A 25,595-nucleotide genomic window follows, 5' to 3' on the forward strand; every position below is an offset into this window, starting at 1 on the left:
CAACCACGGAACCTCGAGGTCCGGAGGTGCCGGCTGTGGTTCCGTTCCGCACAGCGACTCCACCTGCGTACCCCTCGGGGCCCCCGCAGGACAAATGCCGGGAGAGGGCCCAGTTCTGGAGCCAGGTTACACCACTTCTCAACCCAGCTGTGCCTTGGTTTCCTCATCCAGAAAATGGAGATAATACCAGCAGCCACCTCACAGGGCAGAGGTGAATACGAATACTCATCGTGTCCCTACCACAGTGCCTGGCACACAAACTCAATTAATTAACACTGTCATTATTACTAGACCTCTCACAGGAATAGTGTGAGGGCCTCACAAAAATAACAAGAAAAACATTAGGCAACTAAACCAGAATGGAAAAGAATACATATATACGTACACACACGCACATGTACAACTGAATCACTTTGCTGTACGCCAGAAACTAACGCAGCACTGTAAATCAACGGTACTTCAATAAAAGAAGTTAAAAAAACGAAAACAGCAGATCCCACATATGTTTTATCATACGCTAGCTCTTTTTTTAGGCACTTTACCTTTCTTCATTTATTTACTTCTCACCAAAACTCAATGAGATAGGGAAACTGAGATTTGAGGAAGTTCAAGGATTTGCCCAAATTCACAGTTAACAAGTGGCACAGCTGGGATCCAAACACAGGCTGTTAAGCTTGCAAACAACAACAACGGTGATTAAACCAACAGTAATGATGCTGGTGAGGATGAGAATGCTAATTCTCAAGGCCCTGACCCTGTGCCAGGCTCTTTTACTCTTCACGACCCCCTTCTGAGGGCGTGACTGTCATCACTCCCATTTTACAGATAAGCAAACTGAGAGTAGATGATTTCTCAGTGTTGCAGGACCTGGGATTCAGATGGAGATAGTGGATAGGAAAGTTCCTTGTAAAGTAACGTGTGTCATAAAAGGTACTGTTATGAAATTCCTAGAATTCCATGGAAAGATGTCCTTCCCCAACTGGTTTAATGTTAGCTCACATCCAAAAGTCTGATGATTCACCTAAGCCAACCCAGACTCCAGGGGTGGGGGGCACACTTTGACAAGTTTGAGAAATATTGCCTCGTTTTTAAGTTCAATGCATCCGTGAAAAGCCAAATGCCAGAGTATATTAAAATAAAATATTGTCCTCCTGGTTTTAAAAAAAAAATGGGGGGTTGGGGAGGAGCAGCAAGGGAGAGGAGAAAACAGGTCAAACCCATGGTTTGACCAAGTCAGGGATTTTTCCAGTTTCCCTCTAGGGTAATCTGATCCGAGTTCTCGGTGATCAAATGACTAACCTGGAAATTTGAAGATTCACATTTATGGAAGAAACAGCAATTCTTCCAAACTGAGGAAACACTGCTAATCCTGGAAGCCTTCTGAAATGTCAAGGATCACACACAGTTTGGAAAGCAACCTTTAAACACTTAATACGGTCCCAAAGTTTGTGCTCAGTACAGAAATAATCTAACCTCTTTGGTTCATTAATTCTTATTATTTGCTTAAGCTTTAGGGGGAAAAAATGCCTAAAGAAAATATTTCACTATTTTTGTTTAAGGATTTGTGTTTCCTTCGAAAGAGGGAAGGGGAAGGGAAGGGAAGGGAAGGGAACGGAAGGGAAGGGAAGGGAAGACATGGAAGAAAGAGGGGGGAGAGAGAGAGGGAAGGAAGGGGGGAAGAGAGGGAAAGAGGAAGGGAAGGAGGCAGGGAAGGAGGAAGGCAGGAAGGAGGGAATCACATGGCAGGCTCCAACCTGAAATTCTCAAAATACTGTCCACGACAGCCAACTATTTCTTCATTAATGTACAGAACCATTCCTTCCTTTGCACGGCTCAAAGGTTCCACTTCTGGGAGACCATGCTTAAAGAAATAAACTGAATTTGCTAAAACCACAGCACTATCCCTTTATGACCTACAGTCAAACGCTTCACCTTTTCCCCTTTCCCTTGAAAGAGTGCCAAGACCACAAGATGCGGAAAAAGTATTTCTTCCGATATTACCCGGGGAAGAAAAAAGTATAATTAAAAAGTGCAAATTTAGTGTGGAAGCCATAGGCCCTTTAAATTTCACCTTAAGCTTTATGCAGCTGTGATATTGTGGCCACACCTGGCAAGCTCAGTGAAAATTATGTTAACTACACACTTGGGAAAAGGTGAAGGCCTATCTCAAGCCTTTCAGCAAGCCTTGTAGTACCACTCCTACAAAGGGACAACGTTTCCAGCACTTCTCCGCCCAGGCACCAGCACCTGCACCAAAGAGTAGCACTGCTGGCTTCAAGTATGCCCAGATTTACCCAACCTACCTGAAACCAATACATCCAAACACTTCCTGTCAGATTGAGGGCTTCATGGGTCTACAAAGTTGTTTTTCCAAGAAAGGACAAGCTGTTTACTTAAATTCTACTCCCCTCCATAAACTCTAAGTTGTAAGACCTCAGAAGAGTACCCTCCAACAAAGAGTCACGAGTAAATATCCAACTTTTTCTGATATGATCTCAGCGATGCTTAAAAAATAAATAGAACACTTGCATAAATATTGCAACAGATGGAGCTACGTCCTCCCAGGAAGGATCGGGCTTGCCCCTGCCCCCAGCTGGATGCTCAGAACCCACCTGGGGACAGCTGACTTGCAGACGCACGGTTATTTCACAGAGCGCCTGCCCTGGCCTCTCCACAGCCACGTGCTGATACCCTGAAGAAACGGTGTGCACCAGGTTTCAACGCTTCCTTGCCAGTGCTCTGTTGGAAACTTGAAATCCTTGGCAACCACCTCGGAGTGCTAAAATCCTATTACTGATTCTCCTACTTACCTTGGGTTGCGCTCGACGAGGAAATGCAACTTTGGGGTCAATCTGGGGAAAAAATGCAAAAGCAGGAGTCAGCTGCATGACTCTGAGGGAAGAAAAACAATTCTGACTAATCACCTAGTTATTAATCACTCATTTCTCAGGCTTTTAACCCAGCTTTTAGTAACTTCTCAGGCAACTTAAAAGCTTCCTTAAAGTTTGATCTAAACTGCAACGGTCTCTCCCAAAATGTAACGAACACAGTGAGCCTTTCTGAAACATCCCACCATGAATTTCAATGTGTAATGCTGTAACACACCAGATCTCATGTGTTCTTATTCAGGCAAGGGCTTTGCTTGCATTAGGGCTTCATGCATCTAATTTGCAATGCATGGCTGGGAGAAAAGATGAGAACATCATCACTGAAAAAAAACAAAATCATAACCTGAAATTTACATGGAAGACCCTTCCAGCAGCACGGAACTGGATGGTCGTTCTTCTCCTCAATGATAACTAAACAACACAGGTGGGGGAGGGGATTCCAAAATTTTTTTAAGTCAACAATGTCCAAAAAACTCCCCATCAACATGCAACACCATGCTCTGCTTGAATTAATTCACTCATCTTGGCAAAAGTAAAATTACCTAAGATAAGTCAAAAGGATAGTTCTTTCGGTAGTTATACCTCAAAAGAAAGCAGGTGTCAAAAACTACAGAGCCTGAGTGGGTTCTTAAAAATAATAAATTAAAATAAATGGAAACATCGGAGATAAATGCACCTGGATTTTCAAAATCACAGAGGGTAAAAATCTATGAGCGACCTAACCCCATATTAGAAAAGTAAGGCTGTTATGGGGAGAGGATAAAAAAAAAAAAAAAATTACTGAAAAAAAGCAGTCAGAATCTCGTGCAACACTTAGGATATTCCCGCTACCCCAACCCCAGTCTGAATGGAAAAACTACCAGTACACCAGATCAGACATCTGCAGATCTGAATCAGGGACTGGCTTTAAAACTCTGAACAATTCCCACAGAAGCATTTGAGTCTAATAGGCTGATTTGCGGGGGGGGGGGGGAGTTGTTAGACAGAAAATATGGGTAAGGAAAGAATGAAAAAATATTCCCATTGTTAGTTTTCATTAGTTTTCTAAATGTCACAAATCTCTGGGTAAAATTCAACACGGAGCGTGGCATGAATACAGCTACAAGTTATTTATTTATCCGCTTTGGCTTTCATATTAAAATTTTCCCCTTTTAAAATGTAAATCTCAACCTTGTTTTCAGTTCTGCCATGGGGGGCGGGGGCGGGGAGAGTTATGCTTTGGGAAAAAGCACAGAGGAGGGGGAAAGTCACACCAGAGCTAACTCTGTTCCCAGACTTAACAGCCCCTGGGACCTAACCAGTAAGACATAAAGATTTACCACTTTTATTAAGGTACTTTAAAGACCTCATAAAAGTCTGCAGCATGTTTTCCACCTTTAAACATCACCTGAGAAATGAGAGATTACTTTGCAAAAACTAAAACAGACAAAAATCTCTGATCTAGTAAACTACCCTTTCGTGGAGATTAACATTACCACAGCTACAGGTATATTCAGCACAGACTAGGAGCTGTCGACAGGAGAAATACAACAGGTGTGGATTTTCCATTCTGTTGACCAAACGTAAGACAGATATGTCTTTTCATAAACACTCTCCCAAAGTTTTTTTTTTTTTTTTTTAGCTGATCAGCACACAACTGCAATAATAAGTCACCTTGTTTGTGGGGTAAAAGGTGAGGGACGTGTCAGAGGTGAGGGAGCCAGAGGAGAGCAGGGAGAAGTAAAGAAAGCAGACCGCTAAAAAATTATATAGATCTACAGTTACAAAACTCGAAGCCAATTCAGAACTCCCGTATAGGGTATTGCAGTAACAGCGTGTTATACCACAATGAGAGATCTTCTGTGGGCCAAGTGTACACGCTGAGATCTTAAAAGGAGAGGACGGGTCGAGAGAAGTAAGGCAAATCCCAACCTTTTGTACATCCCTGTCAACTGTTTTTTAAAAACGAACGAAAAAGAAAACTACCAAAAATGAAAACATTAGTTAGTTAAGTACAACTCTACTTACTGTAGCTACAAATCCTCTAGGAAAAGACTAGGGTACTATTTTGGATGTGAATGGCCGTTACCTAAACAAAGCTTTTAAGGTAACAGTAAACAAGATCCTCGTTTCCATGTCAATAAACCAACCGCTTCTGCCTCCGGCACTGAACTTTGAAACAAAGTCAAAAGCTAGGTTATACTAAATAATAGTGACCAAAACATGTCTACAAACAATTAGTGAGGGAAAACTGCAGGCGCTGCATCTGATACTGAGGGAGATGACCCACCAGACACAACAGAAATCAAATACTATTAATACTTCTCCCACCCGGGATGGACAGAGGGGTGAATAATAAATTCCCGAATTTGCCTTGGAATATCTTTCCTCTTTAATTTTACTAGCTTTTTGAACTGTCTAGCCAAGAAGTCAAAGAGATAAAAATTCTTCAGACATCCGTTATCACCCTGCAAACGACTGTCCCTGAAATTAAATGATCTGAAAGTGCAAAAAGGCTGGGCCACGAGCTAGGACAAGTTCAGTGCAATTAATAAAGCAACTTAAAGTGTGGGCCTCTTTTTTTTGGGGGGGGGGGCGGTGGGGGGAGAGGAGGCATGCACCTGACCTCTGATCAGAGAAAAAGGGTAAATTTGCAAAATCAATTCAAGGGTACCAAAGGTGGCCAGGTTCTCGTCTTCTCTGCCATTCAGTGTTAAAGCCAAAAGGGACATGAGAAGATCACTTGTTCCACTCCTTTATTTTACAGAAGAGGAAACTGAGGCCTAGAGGCAGGGAACAACTTGCCCAAGCTCTGCACTGGCAGCTGGGACTAGAGAGAGATTCCCCACCCCACCCCACCCCTACCCCGGCCCCCATCCCACTCACCCACCACAGAGAGGTGAAGTCCCCAGCAGCCCAGCACTGTATCCCAAAGTCACCTCCGGGCCCCTGCCTTAAGGCGGATGAATAAAAACCGTGGGGAAATTCTAGTAGACAAGGAAGGCAGGAGAGCCACAATAAAATGCTACGAACTCCCCTTCTTCTCCCCCATTAAATGTATTATTATACACTGATACTTTCTTCCCTTCCTCTTCTGACCTTAGAGACTTTTATCCCCTCAACAATGGACTTTAAAACCTTCTAATGCTGTAAAAGTACCCACACTCAAAGGATCTGAAAAAGAAAAGAAAAAACAAACAAACAAAAAGAAAACCACTTTGAAACCCAAGACCTTATCAGCCTTAGATTTCACACCATCTGGAGTCACCCACTGGATGCCCAGCTTGGATCTGGGAGGTATCCTTTCCTTCTCAAACCACATTCCAAATCCGAAGTGCCCAAGAGGAACCTGTTGCCTGGACTGTGATTAGTGCCCCCTCACCTCCTCCTGTCCCCAGTCCCCCTCGGCCATGAAGCAAGTTGTGCCTTCTAAGAGCCGATTCCCACAGCCACAGTTGGGCTGGGCTCGGCTGACAAAGAAAAGTTGCCTCTGATCGGTGGTGGAGTTTCTTCGCAGGGTCCTTTGGCCCGGAAGATAGCCTCTCCCCAAGCCGACCCCTCCCCCAAGCCTAGGCCTGGCAGCATCTGGGGCTGCAGTGCGACAGGCTCTAAAAAGAAAACCCCAAATCCAGCCTTTGCGGCAAACTTTAGGACCGACTTGCAACCTCTGCTTCAAAGTACCCAGTTCTCAGCACAGAAGCAAAAGAAGACACTGTCTCTTTAAATTGGGCTGTCAATGCCCAGATCGGTCCTGAAAAGGGGCAAACAACAACAACAAGGAAAAGCAACCTACCGTCTTGGAATCTAACTCGTGGTGGGGCTGACCTAATACTTTATCTACACTTGCTGGGTCTGCGAACGTGACGAAACCGAAGCCTCTGAAATGAGACAAAGAGGGAGAAAAACAAACAAGAAAATGTGACACCATCGAGAGCAACAAGGAGCGAGCCCTAATGCAGAGCGGAGAGCAAAGTTGCCCCCGCTCACCCCCACTCCCCACCCTCCCCACCCCCTCCTGCCTACAGCCCTCGGCCTCGCAAGGAAGCACATCAAGGTTAATGGGGGAAGCGGAACGGGGGCAGGGCGGGTGGAGGTAACTTGGAGAACGCTGGTGTCTCCACTCTTTCGCCACCTCAGTCTCTCTCCTCCTCCTCCCCTTCCCTTTCTTTAACGCTTTGTTTTATTCCGAAGAAAGCCAGGCACTTAGAGACGATCCAACCAGCTTTCTAAAGGGGCTGAAGAGTTCGGGGAGTTGGGAGTGCGGGGGAAGCACACATTAAAAAAAACAAAAAAAACAACTATGTGGAAAGTGAATGAAGCTGAATGTCATTTGAAACAGGAGAAAAAGAAGCGACGGGAAAATGACTTAAAGCGGAGATGTGGGCATCTGTGTATCCAGAATTCAGCCCCAATTAACAATAACCTTTGGGGTTAATGGAGGGGGGGGGGAGGATGGAGCGACGTTCGAAACCAGCCACATGCCTGAGCCCCGTTCTAAATCCGCTTAGCTACTTCCGAAGACACCTCCAAAAATAACACTTAAACTTTGTTCTAAAATAAAGACAAAATCCAGAAGGGAATGCTTTACCTGGAGCGTTTCGTAGTGGGATCTCTCATGACCATACATTCTCTAATTTCTCCAAATTTGCTAAAATAGTCTCTAAGGCTATCTGTAGGGAGAGAAAGAGAGAGATTGGGGGGGGGGAGAAGGTGTGGAAAAAAAAAAGCAATGCAAATTTTGATCAAGGACAAAAACCAAAAGTACTTTTCTGTTGTTATTCTGGGTTGGTTTTTTTTTTTTGCACACGCGGGGGAAATTCGGCAACAGAGGTCGCGTAGAGGGCTCGGAAAGGATTTGCTATTTAAAAAAATAACCTTGCACAGGAGAAGTGGGGAGCCAATGGCGAGGGGGGGGCTCCTACACCGGGATAACAAAGAGCAATAAAGAAGCCAAGAAGGGGGGGACCCAGGCGTCCCCCCCTCCCTCCCTTACCTGGTGAGGTCTGCCAGCTCAGTCCACCGATAAACATTTTACTAGAGGGAGAAAACATAACAGAAGTGAGCACCGATGTCAGATCGGCCATTTTGACGTGTAACTTACAAAAGCTAAAAGGAAAGCGGGGAGGGGGGGGAGCGAGCGAGCGAGAGCGCGGAGGTGGGGTGGGGGAGAAGGTGACGGCGAAATGCAATCCAAAGGTGTGTAACTTCCACGGGGGGGGGGGGCGCGCGGGAGGGGGGGGCGCGGGAGATGCCCGGCTCCGCGCACCGCCGTCCCCGCCGCTGCAAGGAGAGCGAGCCCGAGGCGGCGCGGTGGGCAGCGGCTGGAAACTTACCCGGGGTCGTGCTGGGAGTCGTTGGCGCTGCCCGAGGTGCCTTGGCTCCCATTTGCCTCCATATCTGAGCCCCCCCGCCCCCCCACCCCCAAAAAACCGAGCCCCACAGCGATCGGAGCGGAGCGGCGGCCGGCTCCGAGCCCCGAGATCTCCCGCTCCCTCCTCCCCCTCCTCCTCCCCCCCGCCCGGGCTCCTCCGAATCTCTCTAAGAGCGGCGGAGCCGGGGCAGCGGCGAGAGCCGTCACACGTGGGCTCGGCTTAGCTCAGCCCCGCTGCTCGCACACCCCCCGTCCCCGCCCCCCCGGCCCATCCCCACCTCTCCCCCTCCTCCTCCCCACCCCCATCCCCTCCTCCTCCTCCCCCTCCTCCGCGGCGCACGTGGGGCGGAGTTCTAGAACGTCGTGTAACCAATGCCGGTGACGTCACGCACCCCGGTGCGGCCCCCGCCTGCCCGCGCGCGCACACTCTGCCCCCCGCTGCCCGACCCACTGGGGCGGTGCGCGAACCCCGCGGCCCGAGGAGCCCCGCCTCCGGGCGGGCCGAGCCAAGGGGAGCGCACCCCGACTTCCCTGGATCACATGGGCTGCGGGGGGCGGGTGGATCGGGGGAGGGGGAGGCAAGGGGAGCTCGCCGCGGCTCCACACTGGGGCAGGGGAGAAGACGCCCCCCACCCCTCTAGTTCGGCCTCTCCATTCAAGTTCCCCGGACCCGGCCGCTAGGATCCGGGATGGCAACAGCCGCCTGCCCGGCTCTGCGCCCTTTTTCCAGCCACCAAGCAGAAATTTAGGTCAAGGACGTCGGGATCAAATCCAAAGCCTGGCGCTCCTCGGGCAGCCGCCGAGACCCCTCAGGATCGCGGGGCTTCAGGATTGCGGAGACTCTCCCGCACAAACACCAGCCACAAGTTTTATTTTCCTTTCGCGCTGGAAGTTCTCTCTGGCTCTCGCTCCGCACCGGCACGTCTTGCGCGGCTCCCCGCCCTTACCCGGCAGAGGTACGAATCCTTGCCCGGGAAAGGTTATTTTGGAACTTTGAGGAAACTGTCGCGATTCCAGTGGTGAGAAAATGCCGAAGAAAGGGTTTCCGCGTTAATCATAAGGCGCTTAAAAAATATAATAGCATAGGGTTATAGAGGTCAAGGTCAAATGATCGGAGTTCAAATCAAAATTTTTTATATAGAGAGAAAAATTTGGGAGCATCTCTGGGAGGGCCGGGAAGGATGGTTATTTCAGGAAACCCCTCTCCAACCCGTTTGTTATATATATGTTATTGTTTCTATGCCGAGGTAGTAAAATGCATGAGATGTGAATAGCCCAAGCCCCCCACCATCTGGGGATGTAGCTGAGGGTGGCAGAAGGCTTCAAACACACACCCCCGCCACCTTGGGAGCAGTGTGGTGTGGCACAGGTCCTGGCACACAGTAGGTGCTTAATAAATGCTGACTTTTATCCTTTCCCGCGCTGAAAATTCCTAAAAGACAATTTTGTAGCTACCCAAAAACATCGCCCACTTCTCCAGCAGATTTCAGGCCGGCTAAATTCAGGCTGGATTCAATCTGTGGGGTATTTAAAACAATAAGGATATAATTATCCTTATTGTTTTTAATTATTACGATAAATTGAGTTAATATGGCTTAAGGGGGCAACGTCATTGAGTATTTGTGGTTCATCAAATACTCAAATTAATGTTAAGCATGAACTGATGCCCAATTAACACTTGTCCACTAATTTTCGTAGGATTAGGATACAGTGGAATACACTCAACACCAAAACGGTACCAAATCTGCTGTGGGTGTTTGAGAAATGGACTATTTGGAAAAGACCAACATCAACCAAACCCGTGAGTGACCAGGCTCTTACTCCCTGTCTCCTAAATTGGGATAGTTCTTCCTTGACAGCATTGATAGGGTGAGGGGAGGGTCTGAAATCAACACATGGAAAAGTCCCTTTTTCATTGAAAGCCTATATGGGTTGTGCTTGCTAGCATATGATTTTCAGAAGGCACTTTAAAACTTTACACCAGAAGCCCAAGCATTTTCCAATTTACTCCAAGCTGCTTCCCAAGTCATCTGGGGTCCCATGTGTTGAAGAGCCAGTTGGTATTATGGTAATTGTTTATTATGACTATTCTCAATAACAAAATGCAGACAACAGAGCTAATGGGATTTTGTGGGGGATTTTTACGCTAGAACCACAGATCATCAGAGGTGGAAAGGCCTTTCCTGATCCACCCCCTTCATTTTACGTCAGGGGCCCAGAGGAACCAAGTTTACCAGGCTACACCCTACCCACCACCTGTCGGTTCCTTAGAGGAGCTCTGGCCATCAGTCCCATGCCCTTTGGCTCTGCTGCATGCATATTTATTCTGCCCTTAACAAGGTGAGAGGGGGGTGCCCTTGTTCCCTGTTGTAGACCTACACAAGCTGAACTGAATTAAATTGCAGGAGCTAGCCCTGCAGTTATAAAGAGGAAGTTAGATCTTAAATCACCAATTCTGCATTGTTTTTATTTATTTATTTTTAACTTATATGCAGTAACATTTACTCTTCTTGGTCTATAAGTCTGAGTTTTGACAAATGCATGGAGTCTAGTAACCATCACCATAAAGAGGTTACAGGAAGAGTCTCATTGTCCAAAATATTCACTCTTGCTGCTCTTAGTTTATTATCATTATGCATTTCTCCTCCAGCTCACTCACTTAATGTAGCCCCTGGGTCAGGAGAATTCCAGGACCACATCAGTCCTCCACCCTCTTAAAGTTTCAACAGCCCATGACACTGTTGGACACTGCATTCTTTGTAACTCACTCTTCCCTTGGCATCCTTGATGCCCACATTCTCCTGCCTTTCCTCGTACGTCTCCTGCCTCTCCTCCTCTCTTTGCCCTGACTCCTCCACCTCTGCCTTTCCTTTAAATAGTGGTGTTCATTCTCTCCCCTAACTACACACCCTCTCTGGATGAGATCCCCTCAAGGATGGGTTAATTACCATCTGCGTTCTGATGCCACTCAAATTAAAATCTCCAGCCTGCCCTCCCCACAGAACTCCAGGCTCTGGTTAATTTCCTATTCATCATTTCCACTTAGCCCTCCTTAAGTTACCCCCAACTCCACATTTCCAAAACCACATGCATGCTGGTTTCCCCTAAACCTGAACCTCTTCTAAAGTTTTCTCCATGATCAGAGCCCCAGCCATCTTAGAGACAAGGTTGACCCCTCTCCAGGTTGACACCTTCCCATGTGCAATCCGTCGTGAAGCTCTGTTGCTTTTACTTCCTCAATGTCTCTCAAATTCACCTTTCCTGCTACTGCATCTCAGATCTCCCACTGGAGCCCGTGCAGTAACCTCCTAAACGCTCTTCCCACACCCATTCTTACTCCACTAATATGCCTGGAAAGCATTCCCTGACCTCTCTGGCCAGGTTGAATCCCCCTCGGTATGCACTGTTATCCTGCCAGAATGCCCTCTGTGTACCCTACCCTGTGTGATCATTTGCTTTATTGCTTATCTCTTCCACTAAGCCATAAGCTCCTGTCCATTTCTGCTCTCCAAGTATTAGCACAGTGCCTATTGGTGCATGGTTAACACTAAGCAGATATTTATTGAACGAATGAAAGGATGAATGAATGAATGAAGGTCAACATCTAACTTCACTGTAGGCATTTTTGTATCCATGTCCACAAGTCAAATAGGCTGCAGTTTTCCCTTCTCATACTGCCCTTCTCTGGTTATACTGGCCTCAAAAAATGAACTGGTTCCTTCTTTTTCCATTTTCTCGAACAGTGTGTATAAAATTGGAATTATGTGTTCCTTGACTGTTTGGTAGAACTTGCCAGTAAAATGTCTGGCTCTGGGATAAACATTTCCTAGGTTGATTTTTAACTACTGATTCCATTTCTTTGATGGCTATGGGTGTCTTTAGGTTTTATATTCTTCCTGACTCAATTTTTGCTCATTATATTTTTCCGGGAAATTGTCCATACCAGCTAGGTTTTCAAATTTATTAACAAAATGCTGTTCATCGTTTTCTCTTAATATATTCTAATCTCTGCTGCATCTATCCATACCCTTCATTTTTTTTCATTCCAAATATTATTGTATATGTATCTTCTCTTTTCTGGATCAGTTGTGTCAGAGACCTCCCTATTTTTATCTAGTGTTTCTTTCTACTTTCTACTAGTGTTTTCAAAGAATCAACTTTCAATTTGGTTAATACTATTTTTTGTTTCATTAATTTTCACTTTTATATACTATTATATATTTTATGTTCTTATGTCTAAGAATATATACCATATATAAAATATAATCTAATCAGTGGTCCCCAACCTTTTTCTTTCCACGGTAGGGGGTGGGGGGGAGGGATACGGTTCAGGGGCTAATGCAGTAATGGGAGCCGCAGTTGAAGCTTTGCTAGCTCACCCGCCGCTCACCTCCTGCTGTGCAGCCGGGTTCCTAACAGGCTTTGGACCACTAGCAGTCCGAGGCCCAGGGGCTGGGGACTCCTGATCTAATTGTGTATTGTTAATATATCATGTTATTTTCTTTGTTCTGTTCTCTGGATTTATTTTGTTGGCTTAAAAAGATTCTTGATGGCTTAAGTAATTAATTTTCACGCTTCGGTTTTCTTTTTTTTTTTAACATTTAAGGCTACAAGATTTCACTCCAAGTGCCACTGAAACGACATTCCACAAAATATGTAGAATTTTTATTACCATCCCAGGCGAAGAATGTTTAGATTTCCAGTATGATTCCTTCTTTGCCTCAATACATGTGTATTTTTACATTTCTAAACACAAGTTTTTGTTTTTGTTTTTAGTTATTTATGTCTAACTTAATTAAGGTCAGAGAGGTGGTCTGTATGAAGCACATTCTTTATTATTTGTTGAGATTTTGCTTTGGTAAATAGTTTTTATAAATACTCCATGTGGTTTTGAAAAGAATGTGTATATCTTATTTGTTGTATAGCATTCTGTATGAATCTGTTAAATCAAGCTTGTTAATTATATCATCCAGATTTTCTTTAGCCTTACTAATATCTATCACTTTTTATAGTGGTACATTAAAATCTCCTTATATGACTGAATTTGCCAGTATCTACTCTAAATCTCTCCAACTTTGCTCTCTATATTTTAAAAGTATGTGATAAGGTACATCAAAAAGGGCTATGAACATCTCATAGTATGACTGCATTTTTTTATTTTTTAACCTGTTATTTCTCATTTTGCTTTATTTATTTTGAATCTGTGTAATTAGGCGCATACAAGCTTAGATTTACTGTTTTCCTAGTGAACCATTTCTTTAATATATGCACAGATGATCTTTAACCCTAGTGCTTTTTGCTTTAAAGTCTACTTTGCCTGCAATAAATATAACTACTCTCACTTCTAGCTGGCATTTTGTCTGGCATATCTTTTTCCATCCTTTTACTTTCAACCTTTCTATGTCTTTGATTTTTAGGTAAGTCTGTTATAAACAGCATGTACCTGGATCTTATTTATTTATTTATTGGGTTGACTAGTAAGTTTAGTCCATTTACATTTAATGTAATTGCCGATATTTTTAATGAAACTTAGGGGCACAAAACTATATTAATCACAATCTCTGGCATAAACATACTATCATCATTAGGTATATCCATGGCCTTATTTTATTTTATTTTTTGATATTATGAACACTTGTAAACCTACTATTCAACTAGAGAACTAAAACAGTAACAGTGACTTGCAACTACTTTTGTGCTCCTCCTCTGCTGTTCCCCCACCTGAAGAAACCACCAGTCTCAATCTTGTATTTATTATTCTTCTTTGCTTTTTAAAATGTTTTATCAAATTTTTATCGTATACTCGGTTTAAAATTTTACAAAAATTTTCTGAGGAGGCCTATATTTCTTACTCAACATGGTATTACTAAGATTCAACTAGACTGTTGCTTCTGGCTACAGTTCATTATTTTCCATAGTTGTATAAAATTCCATTTCATGACTGTCCCACAAATTAGCTTGTCCATTCTCCTGTCACAGGCCTTTGAGTTGTTCCAATTTTTTGCTGTTACAAGCAGCGGTGATAAGTAGTCTTATCTTCCAGTGTATGCGGGCAGAATTTTCTCTTTGGAGTGATTACTGCGTCATGAGATGTGTAAGTGTAAAACTTTACAGAATAATGCTAAACTGTTTTCCAAAGGTACTCTTGCAATTTGTACTCCCACTAGCAATGTATAAGACAGCCTGTTGATCTACTGATTTCTGACATTTGGAACTGATGTCTCATTTTCTTCTGTTTTCTCTAAGTTTTTTGTTTACTTCCTTCCTTTTCTTCTATTGAACTGATCAGGAATTCTTTGTTCCCTTTTCCTCTTTAACTAGCTTAGGAGTTGTAAGGTATATTTCTATTCCTTTAGTGATGACTTTACAATTTTTAACATGTACACTTAATCCAGCCTCCCTGAAACTCTACAGTAAACAGAGAATTATTCAACTTCAATTACATCCTCCCTTTTACATGTTATTATTGCTTCTTATTTTAGACTCACCTGTTTTTATACCCCTAAATTTAATCACTACTGTCATTTTAGTTTTATACAGTCATTGTTTTGATTTGCTCATGTTTACCAATTTGTTCACCTTTGTTTCTAGCATGTTTTTCTCCCTTTCTTCTAGGTACCAGCCCTTTCCCTTGAAACATATCCTTTAGTAGTTTTTTGTAAGGGAGGTTATATGAGTGACGTGCTTTCTCTATTCGTATAAAATTGTCTTGTTTCACCCTTATCCTTGAATGATGATTTCTCTGGGTGTAAAATTCTAGATCGAAAGTTATTTTATCCTCAGCACTTTTATGAATATGTCACGTCTTCTTGTTTTCTATTTATTGTTGAGACATTTGCTGTCAGTCTAAATATCATTCCTTTGTAGGTAATCTGTTCTTTCTTTCTGGTTTTAAGATTTTTCTCTCTTGTCTTTGACTTCCTGCATTCTTACCATGTGGTGTTCAGGTGTGAATTTCTTTTATTTACGTGGTTCAAGATTCACTGCATACCCAAAATCTCAGGATGCAGGTTTTTGATCAAACCTGGAAAACTGTCAGCAGCTGTCTATGTAAATCCTGTCTCCCTTACACCCTCTCTATTCTCACCTTCTGGCGCTCATATTAGGTGTACAACGCACCTTCTCTTTCTATGCAACATAGCCTGAGCTTTTCTCTCAGACTTCCCATCACTTTGACTCTCTGTGCTGCTTCCTGGGCATTTTCTTCAGATCCATTTGCTATTTTTTCTTCAGCTGTGTCTAATCTGCTGTGTAACTCATCCACTGAGCTTTTCATTTCAATGACTATATGTGTCATTTCTAGAAGTTCTGTTTAGTTATCTTTCAAATCTACCTTTTTTTACAGTGTTATGTTATTTTCTCATGGTTCCAAATGTTCTTTTATGTTTTTAATAATTTTTTAACTTACTTATTTTATAGTCTGTCTGATAGTTCTGTTATCTGAGGTTCTTGGGACTTTTGTACCTACTACATCTTGGTTATGGTGGATTGTATCCGTGTATGTTCAGTAGTTTGGTGTTGGGTCAGTATTTTTATCTTTTTTTTTTTCCCACTTTAGGGTTCCTGGACCATAGAGGAAGGGTAAATTTCAGTCCCAGATTTACATGAGACTGGGCTGTAGTCCCAAATTCTCAGTGAAGACTTTTTTCTCCACTTTCAACTTATGCCAAGACAAATTTTCTTGTCTCCCTGTGCCACTAGGGAGATTTTTTTCCACTGAATTATTTCTATGATGATTCATCCCTTTCAAGGTCCCACATTTATTCGGGGATGTCAGTTCCATCTCCCCACTTTACTGGACTCAAACCACAGTCTTCTTTACATTTTGATGCTCAAACTTCAGCCTTTCAAGGCCAACAAACCTGCCTGAGACCAGCTCCGCATCCTCCTCCTTGCTCACCATGCTAACTGTCATCTTTCTCTTGCTTCTGTCACTGGACACCTTTCCTTGTTGTCCCATGAGCTCATTTCAATGGGTGTTTATTGCATCTTGACCAGTATTTATACATGGTTTATATTTATAAACCAGTATTTATAGTGGGAGGATTTTCAAGTTATTTAGTCTGCCATATTGACAGAAATGGAAACTCACTTCCATTTAATTTTTACCATCTTCCATTTCAAATGCATTTTTTCTTAGAATACTGTGGCATCTAGGATCTCTGAATCATTTTTCTTCTGAATAATCTTTTACGGGTGAGGCAGCATTGGAATTACCTCAAATGAGGCCAACATTGGGCAGTGTGACTATTCATTATAATCACCTGGGAACTTTAAACAATACTGATGCTTCTTCCTTCCACCCACAAGATTCTGATTTAACTATTCTGGGGGACAGTGTGGGCAGTGATCTTTCTTAAAACTTCTCAACTGATGCTAATGTGTCACCAAGGTTGAACATGACTACTGGAAAACAGACTGATAAAAACAAACAGACCGTAAGGATCCCTAGGCCCCTTCCCACAATGTCTGATTTATTTTGCCTGAGGGGAGCCCCAGACATCTAACATTTCCCTGATGATTGCAGCAAGGGTTCAGAACTGATGAGTTACCTGGGTACATCCAGTTAGAAGGGAGGAGTCAACATAACGTTAGAGCTGGAAGCACGAGCAATAATCTAGTCCAGCGGTTCCTAGTGTCTGCACAGCCGTCCGTTGGACTCCTGGGGAGCTTTTTAATTTTACAGATTCCTGGAGGTTGTGACCTGGTAGATTTAATGTAAGGCCAGAGAGTCTTTTATTCCCCAGAGGACTGTGATGGCCAACTAAGTTTGGAAACCACTCAGCTAGCCCGTCTTGTTTTACAAAGGAGGAAACCAGCCCAGAAAGAAGCGTTTTTTCTCTCAAGGTCGCAGAGCTGATTAAGAAGAAAGCTGACTCCTACCTTCCAGTCTTGTGTCCATTTCATCCATTTCCAACAGAAAGTCTCCTGCTGCTTTTAGAAGATCTTGGCCAGTTTAAAAGGGCAGATTCTGAACTTGTGTGCAGTGATTTCAGGAATGTGGGCTCTTCTGGTTTGTTTTGTGTGTGGATGGCACAGCAGAGAGGAAATAAAACAGTCTGCTGCCTCGCACGGAGGGTCTTCTAGTAGCCAGGTGACCTTGAGCGGATAAGCCACCCTCATCTGTAGACGGGGTCATGATGGTTGTAAAGTATCTTCACACATTCTTTAGTCCTCCTGTAAGAGGTGGCGTTGAATTCCCCTCACCCTGAGTGTGGTCTGTACTTAGTCACTGGCTTCTAATGAATAGAATGTGGGGGAAATGATGGCGGTTGAATTCCGAGGCTGGATCAGAAAAGGCACGCGCCCTCCGCCTGGCTCGCTCTCTCTGATCACTCTAGGGGAAGCCGGCTTTCACGCCGTCAAGATGCACAAGTAGCCTGCTAGAGAGGCCCACGTGGAGAAGAATTGCAGCTTCCTGTCAGCAACCCGAACTAACCTGCCAGGATTGTGAGACATCTTAACGGTGCATCTGCCAGCCCCAGCCATGCCTTCAGACGACAGCTACCCCAGCTCACATCTCAACAACTTCCCGAGAGACCTGGAGCCGGAACCTCGCAGCTAAGCCACTCCCAATTCCTGACCCTCAGATACTGGGTGAGACATTAAATACTTGTTTGAAGCTACTACGTTTGGGGCTAATTTGCTGCACAGAATAGACGATTAATACAGAGATACTTCAAAATGCACAAAAACGGAACTGCTTACTTCATAGGTTTGTGGCAGGATTCCTACACTAACAGTTCTGGAGTGCTTTGGTTAGACTCTAGCCAAATGAACTGCATATTAGATAGAAAGAAGTGATTGCATGTTATTAATGTTATCAGATTGCAACATATTTCATGTTCAATTACCTACAGTGCTCTTTCTGGAGCATCGCTTACTCATCTGCTTATCCCCACTGCACACTTAAAAAAGGTCGCTGTTAAGATATACAAGTATACGTAGGATTTAAATGTCTTGACTCAGTTACTAACCACCGCGAGCACGTTTTCAAATTGGAAAAGCGAGATCCATTTAAACTCTGTCTTCTTCGCAAAAGGCTCTTTGTTTACTTCTTGGTATTGCATTTTACCGGCAGGCCGAGCCCCTCTCTGATTGAAGAGTCCGTTCACTTTATCTGTCTCGGTAGCCCCACAAGCCTTACTGTTCAGAACAGACACGGCAGACTTTGCACCAAAAAAGCAAACCGTATTTTTAACCAGAAAATCTTTAATAAAATGAAGTTTTATTCATGAAAATTCCACCAAGCATAAATTCCCTGTCTAAAAGTAATGGGCCCTTTGTATTTCCCTTAAATAAATAAATAGCTTCTTTCCTCAAGAACTGACTTCTGAGCATGCTCTTAAATTCAGGGCTAGTTTGTTTTCTTCCAGGAAATAAAAAATAAGCATGTGTGTACAGATCCTAAGTCAGCCCTTCTAGAAATGTATAATATGGGAAAGCCAAGATGGTTTCTTTCTAACAGTCATAACTAGAGGTATACAGTACCTGGAAAAGACATGAAAAAAGGCAGAGGGTGTGAGGCTGAGAGAAAGTGAAATTATATTTTTCAAACACTCTTTACTGATCTAACACACAAATATCTGTAATTTATTTACTCCTATAACCTTGTTTGATATATTTAGAGACATGAAGTTTTCCTTTATTTAAATGATGGAGAAAATACATTTTGTTTCATTTTTTCTTTTCCAAACTGGGGATGGAAATGCAAAAAGCTCCCTAATGGAGTGGGGGGGAGTGTTTAGCCAAAAAGTTTCCTTTTTTCCTTTCCATTTCCACATTGGACACAGCTAGACACCTAGTGTGTGGTTGTACTTTGTTCCCTCTGCCTTCTTCTGTCCTCATCGCCAACTCAGAGTTACCACGCCAACCAGGGCAAACGCTCCCTACATGCCTAGCTGAATAAGAACACTCATAATGAATCAATCACACTCGTAATGAATCAATATCATTAATTGAGTGACCATAGCAGAGGATCAGTCTAGCTATCGTGGGGACAGGGACTGAAAATCTTTATTCGTCAGAAGTTGCAGGAAGTGGACGGTAGCTTGCGATTGGCTGTGAGGCTGGCTCCAGTCCCTCTGGGTGACAGCATCCTGCAGGCAGCACCTTCTGCCAGCCTGGTGAGCCCCCTCCCCAGCCACAGCTCTCTTATTTGAATGTGGGTACGGTTGGCGCAAGAGAGAAGCCTCAGGAATTAAACAGAAAGTCACCATTCTCATTAAAAAATATCCAGGGCTGGGACTTCCCAGGTGGCGCAGTGGTTAAGATTCCACGCTCCCAACGCAGGGGCCCGGGTTCAATCCCTGGTCGGGGAACTAGATCCCACATGCATGCCACAACTAAGAGTTCGCATGCCACAACTAAGGAGCCCGCCTGCCACAACTAAGACCCTGTGCAGCCAAATAAATAAAATAATAATAATAATAAAAAAATCCAGGCCTGCTCTCCCATGTACCTTAAAGCTATTGAAATGCTGTTCGTCATTCTGTCATCATTATTCTTATACACGTGGGTAAATATTTTACTAAACGGCTTCACTGCTTGGCAGTGACAGAGCCCTTTGCCTCCTAGCTCTGGCCGTCACCCAGCACTGCCTGGGAGGGTAGGAGGGCAGTGGGCTCCTTGAACACTCAGTGGTGTTAATGAAGTAGCAGCTCTCTCCACCTGGAAACCATTTTCTCCTCCAGCCTCTTGGGCTTAATCTTCATTTCTTCTTTTTTAAATCAGTTACCAACTGAGTCTTAATGAAGGGTGCGGGGGGAGCCCCCAAAGAAAACAGCTATGTCTTTTAACTCCACCTGGAAATGGGTGACACGGTGCCACCTTCACCTTCCCTTCCACCTGTGTCTCCACTTGGAAACTTGCTCTAGCCCCTCCACGAGCTGCCTTGCCAAACAGAAATTCTAAATGTCATAGGTGGAAATATGCAGGGCCCCTCCAACCCGGCTGGCTCACATGCTCTACAGGTTACGTCAGAGAACACCAGGCATTCTCATCGTCATTTCCACCACCAAGCCTCATGGCCCCATCAGCTTTCCAATTTGCCAGCCACACATTCATAGCCCAGGCCCACAAACCCACCCATTAATTTGGACCAACGTTGGGTCCACTTCTTCAAAATTCTTAGCTTTTTACCATTACACAGTATTGGAAGTGGCCCAAGTACCAATAAGTAACGTGGCTGTAGTGTCATCCCATCCCATCCTTGAGTCTTCAGGAGGCCACCGGGACGAGATCTATTTCTGTGGCAGAAATTCCAAGTTTGGAGGACCGTGGGTATGACGCCCTCTTCTGGTAGATGCAAGGAACGCCTGCTTGCACCCCTGCGTCCCGGTTCCCTCTGCTGGCTGAGGAAAAAGCAGCTGTCTCTCCCTTCTGGGCCCAGATTCCAAAGTTCAAGGCCCTGCACTCAAATTCTGAGACCCAAGTCCCACAAACCGAGACGTTTCCTGAAGTGGAAACCAAGACTCACCACAATAGCCCACACTGCGATTTCTACAATTACCAATCGGCTAATTCCAAGTGGCTGAAAAACTAATGAAGGGACAGGGAGGAAGCATTGTCATCTCTGAAGGGGGCATTCAAGCAGGTTGAAATCAGAGCTATGTAACCAAACACAATACTGACACACATACAGAGACAGAGGGAAGAAAAAAGATGAGATAAGATAAAAGATTAGACGTGAGGACAGTAGAGGACAGGCCGCAGAGCTGAGTTAGACACTCACGCTAAGAAGAATACTGCTTGGAGAGGGCAGAAGAAATAAAAGCATGGCTGTGCCCATGGGTGGGAGGAACAGGAGGCTCTGCGTATAAACACCCAGCGTCAGAACAAGATGAAGGAGGGACTGTGATCTCAGAGGAGAAGGGACGCGCATAAGCATTATCTGAAGCGAGTCTGAAAATGAATTTCATCACCATCCTCTTGCTTTTGCGGATTCCGGAGATTCCCTCGACAGTGGCTGGACACGCCCCCAAGACCCCGGCACCTACTCAGCAGATCCCACACGAGAAAGAAAGGCAACACCCGGTTTTGTATCTTCTAGTTTGGGTCGTAGATAATCCTGAGCATTCCAAAATTCAGTTGCCCAAGTGGCTGTCGGGGAGGCCTGGCTTGACAGAAGACGTTCATAAAGAAGACCCGGGGGGTTAGCTGATCGCCAGCTTGATGCAAACCTACAGCGCAAGGAGGCTGTTGAGAACCCTAATGCAATCTTCGGCTCTATTAATAGAACAGCAGAGTGTGAGGAGGGAAGCAATAATCCCAGCGCGTGCTGCCGGGTCAGGCCACATGCAGTTTTATGCTCAGTCCTGCAGGCTGTCTTTTAAAAGAGACACTGGCAAATTCAAGCCTGTTCAGAAGGGCATGAAAAAGATCGGACACCGGTATCTAGACAGCATCGAGATTAGCTCGACAGTCCTTGTACGATTGGCAATATCAGAACGATGATTGTGCCGAAGATACAGAATCTCAGTAGCTAACACCAGGAATCATGTTTTCAATGTTTACTTAAATTCCCTGATATTTGGGGGGTCCCCTCTCAATATAATGGGGATAAGACTCCACCCAGTCTACCTGCAAGTGTAGTTTGAAGGATAGAGTCTGCCCAGTTGGGCTAGTGTGTCCTGAGCATCTACCTACTGCCAGCTCTGTGCCAGGCCCCGGGGCATCGAGAGGAGCTTGAAGTCTAGTTGACAGAGAGGCCCATAAACAGGTACTTTGCATAGAATGTGACTGATGGCGAAAGACACATGCATTGATTTGAAAGGAGATGCAGTTTATTTCTTATAGGGAAAGAGTGATAAGAGAGAAACATAGAATCTGTAGCATATGTATTTGCAGTTGCTGGCAGTCAGGGAGGAGAGGCCATTAGTAGAAAAGATTAGAACCAGGCAAGTTCAGAGTCAGGAAAGACAACCGAAGGATCTCAACTGTGTCAGATGCCGTCAAGAAGTCCAGGAGGAGGGGGAGGAAGGCACCAGACCACTCCCTAGATGTGGAGATGAGGGGTTCACCCTTAGTGGTCAAGAGACACATTCCAGGAAAATGCTAGAGACAGAGACAGACTTCATTTAGGGAGTTTGAGGAAGGTTGCATTTATCGGACACCTATTACATGCCTAGAGTTATGGAAGTTCAAAAAGCATTTGGAGTTCGCTTCAGTGTTGGTTGGTGAGTTAAGACTAACACCTATAGGTCCTTCAGGGAATAGTGGAAGATTATTGTATGAATTGCTCAACTGGGTGAGACCGACAGATGGGGGTTTAAGTTGTTGGGCGTCAGCCTGTTGGTTGACCTAGGGTGACGTTCCTTACGCTGATGGTGACAGAAGCAAAAAGCTCCGAAGATGGTCAGCGGGATCCTTGCCTTCCTCTTCTCCTTGCCTCTTGGCAAGTTTCCTTTCCCAGAAGTGTTCAGAAACACGATTCTTGTCCTGATATCCCTTGGGTTTGCTTCCTTTTTGTTATTTACCGGTGAAATTAATATTACTCTTTACCCTGTACACATTCTCAATCCAAGGCGTGTTTTTTTCATCAGTGGGTTTGTGTTTGGTTGATTAGTTATTCGTGCATAATGTAAGATGACAAGAGCTGTGATACACGGAAATGATTGTGGTGAGTGCAGGCATACAAGTTCTGTGCTTGGCTTCTTTCCCTCTTTTTTTTTTTTTGGTGAGTGTGGGTGGGTAGGCAGGTTAGTAAGGCATTTGGATTACTTGCAGATGGTTGAAATTCTCCCCTTACCAAACTGGTGACTGAAGCAAAGTAGAGGGAATTAAAATAAATGGCGTTTGGTGCACATCCCCTCAGCCTCCTTGAGCAGGACCTCTGCATCTGTCCTGCGCAATCGCTCAAGTCACTTGACTTCTCTAGACTTAAGTTTCTCCATCTGTTTCACATCCAATGTATCTTTTGTATGTTGGCTTCCTTCATAGGTTACATTTTTGCAAAGGGAATCCAAGTTATAGGCCAGCTCTTCCTCTGACTTGCCCCACGGGACTTCCCAGGACATGTTCCCTCACAGTAGCCAGAGAGGTCATTGCAAATCAGATCGCTCCAACGGCTTCTCACTTGTACTCAACCCTTTTGGTGTAGCCTAAAAAGCCCTGAATGATCTGATCTTGGCCTGCTTTTCCAGCCTATATCATGCCACTATCTCTCAAACAAAATAATAATTTCCCTCCTCGGGCCTTTTTTTTTTTTTTTTTTTTTTTTTTTGCAGCATGCGGGCCTCTCTGTTGTGGCCTCTCCCGTTGCGGAGCACAAGCTCCGGACGCGCAGGCTCAGCGGCCATGGCTCACGGGCCCAGCTGCTCCGCGGCATGTGGGATCTTTCCGGACTGGGGCACGAACCCGTGTCCCCTGCATCGGCAGGCGGACTCCCAACCACTGCGCCACCAGGGAAGGCCCTCCTCGGGCCTTTTGCATGTGCTCTTCTTTCTCTCCTCACTGTATGGATATCTCCTTATTACTTTTCAAATCTTAGTTCAGATACCACCTCCTCAAAAATACCTTTTCTCATCAACGTCTCTAAAGTTGCCTCCCCTACTGCTTTCTAGTTCATTGCCTTAAATTGCCTGCTGGGAGCTCACATGAGGGCCTCAATTATCCTCTGTTTGGGTTTTTCCATGTGGCAGCGTGGGCTTCCTAATAACATGGAAGCTGGATTCTAAGAGGGAAGAAGCAGAAACACCAAAATCTAAAATATTCTCCACCTATTCCCAAATAATTTTCTAGCACATTATCCTATGTTATCTATTTTCTCACTCTCTGAAATTATTGTGGTAATTTATGTTTCCTTGCTAATTGCCTGCTCTCTCCCAGCATCTATAAGGATATAAAACCCATGAGATTAGAAACCTTGCTTATGTTCGTTGCATGTGCCAAGCACTAAGGAAGCACCCAGTAAACGTTCGATGAAGAAGTGAATTTTAAATGTTTAGAAATAAAGAGAAAGAAACAATTAAGATGGACACAAAATTCAATGAAACGTACAAACAAACACATGTACACCAAAATGTCATGCTGCAGAGAACTTTTCAGGAAGAGAACTACAACCTGAAGGGTAGAGAGCCCACCACACAGTGAGCCAGGCACGAATGAGATCCTGTTGGCAGCCCCTCTGCCTCCTGCTGTTCAGAACTTTCAGAGCTGGACAGGGAAGGGGTGACTCAGGCACAGCGACCCAGGATGCATAGGAACCTGTAAGTGACCAGGATCAGCACACAGCTAGAACTTAAGGGGAAGAGGTTGTGCCCAGATGTCACAGGTCACCTGTGGGGTGACGTCAGTAACGCTTCCTTGAAGTCCTCTGCCTGGTGTGGGAGGGCTTTGCTTGCTTTACCTGAGCCTAATCCTGCAGAGGAGAATGATCTTGGCTCAGCCCAATTCAAATCAGCACCTACTATGTGAAAAACACTGTGCTACATGCAGTGGATGATGGAGCGGTGAAAGGACTGGGACATGCGCCCAGGGTGAGAACAGCCAGCGGATGGATCAAGCAGGTATGAGGATGGCTCCTAAACGGGACGGAGGGGCTCAGTGGCAGGGGGAGGAAGCCAGTAGCCCCGAAGTTACAGACAAGGGAGAAGCCGAAAGGTTTCCCAGAAGGGCCAGTGCAGGAGATGCCTGGCAAGGAGGGCCCTCCAGAGTCAGGGAAGCCAGGGCACATTTGGAGACCTCTAGACGCTCCCTTAGGTTGGAGGAGGGTAGGACCTGCAGGTAAGTGCAGGAAGAACAATTTACTACCAAAAGTTGCCATAACCAATCCCTGAAGCCAATGGCTGGAGTCTTGGGCTGAGAGCAAAGGAGACGTGGTTTTCCAAATGGAAGATGGGAGACAGTTTTACTAGAAGCTTTACTAGAAGGGGAGTGCACACTGTGCAGGCAAACCCACAAGAGGCACTGCAGTGATGAAATGTAAGTCCAAAACAGTGTCTGGGGTGTGTTGTGATTTGAACAAAATAATAAGTGACCATTGGGAGGTGTGTGTATGGGGGGCGGGGAGTAGAGGGTAATTATAAAAGCAGCAGAAGGATTTTTTATTTCGATCTGGACAAACTGATTCTGAAATTAATGTGGAGTACACCCACGTTCATAGCAGCATTATTTACAATAGCCAAAAGGTGAAAGCAACACAGTGTCCATCCACAGATGAATGGATAAACTAAATGTGGTCCATACATACAGTGGAAAAGTATACACTTATAACAAAGAATGCTACAATGAGGATGAACCTTGAGGACATTATGCTAAATGAAGTAAGCCAGACACAAAAGGACAAATACTATATGATTCTATTTATAGGAGGTACTGAGAATAGTCCAATTTATAGAGAAAGTAAAATGGTGTTT

The 25,595-nt window shown here is 44.6% G+C and overlaps 1 protein-coding gene and 1 long non-coding RNA gene across 4 annotated transcripts in view; one reads left to right on the forward strand and one right to left on the reverse strand.

Moving 5' to 3' along the window:
* The window catches only part of MSI2 (musashi RNA binding protein 2), a 388,721-nt gene extending 380,388 nt beyond the window's left edge, over positions 1-8,333 (reverse strand). For all 3 annotated transcript variants that reach the window (XM_082861437.1, XM_082861436.1, XM_082861435.1), the window contains exons 1-5: positions 8,201-8,333; positions 7,861-7,901; positions 7,456-7,537; positions 6,661-6,745; positions 2,811-2,852 (exon numbers count right to left, since the gene is read on the reverse strand). In XM_082861437.1, the coding sequence (XP_082717563.1) occupies positions 2,811-2,852; positions 6,661-6,745; positions 7,456-7,537; positions 7,861-7,901; positions 8,201-8,262 (312 nt within the window). In that variant the 5' untranslated portion in view covers positions 8,263-8,333. The remainder of the gene's footprint in view (positions 1-2,810; positions 2,853-6,660; positions 6,746-7,455; positions 7,538-7,860; positions 7,902-8,200) is intronic.
* Positions 8,334-8,809: 476 nt separating this feature from the next.
* LOC309975172 lies at positions 8,810-18,542 on the forward strand. The gene is made up of 3 exons (XR_014326936.1): positions 8,810-9,194; positions 9,937-10,039; positions 17,580-18,542. It is a non-coding gene; the product is annotated as an uncharacterized lncRNA (long non-coding RNA).
* Positions 18,543-25,595: the final 7,053 nt, after the last annotated feature.

This window comes from Leucopleurus acutus (genome assembly GCF_964270905.1).
Source record: "Leucopleurus acutus genome assembly, chromosome: 19".
In the NCBI taxonomy this organism is placed as follows: Eukaryota; Metazoa; Chordata; class Mammalia; order Artiodactyla; family Delphinidae; genus Leucopleurus; species Leucopleurus acutus.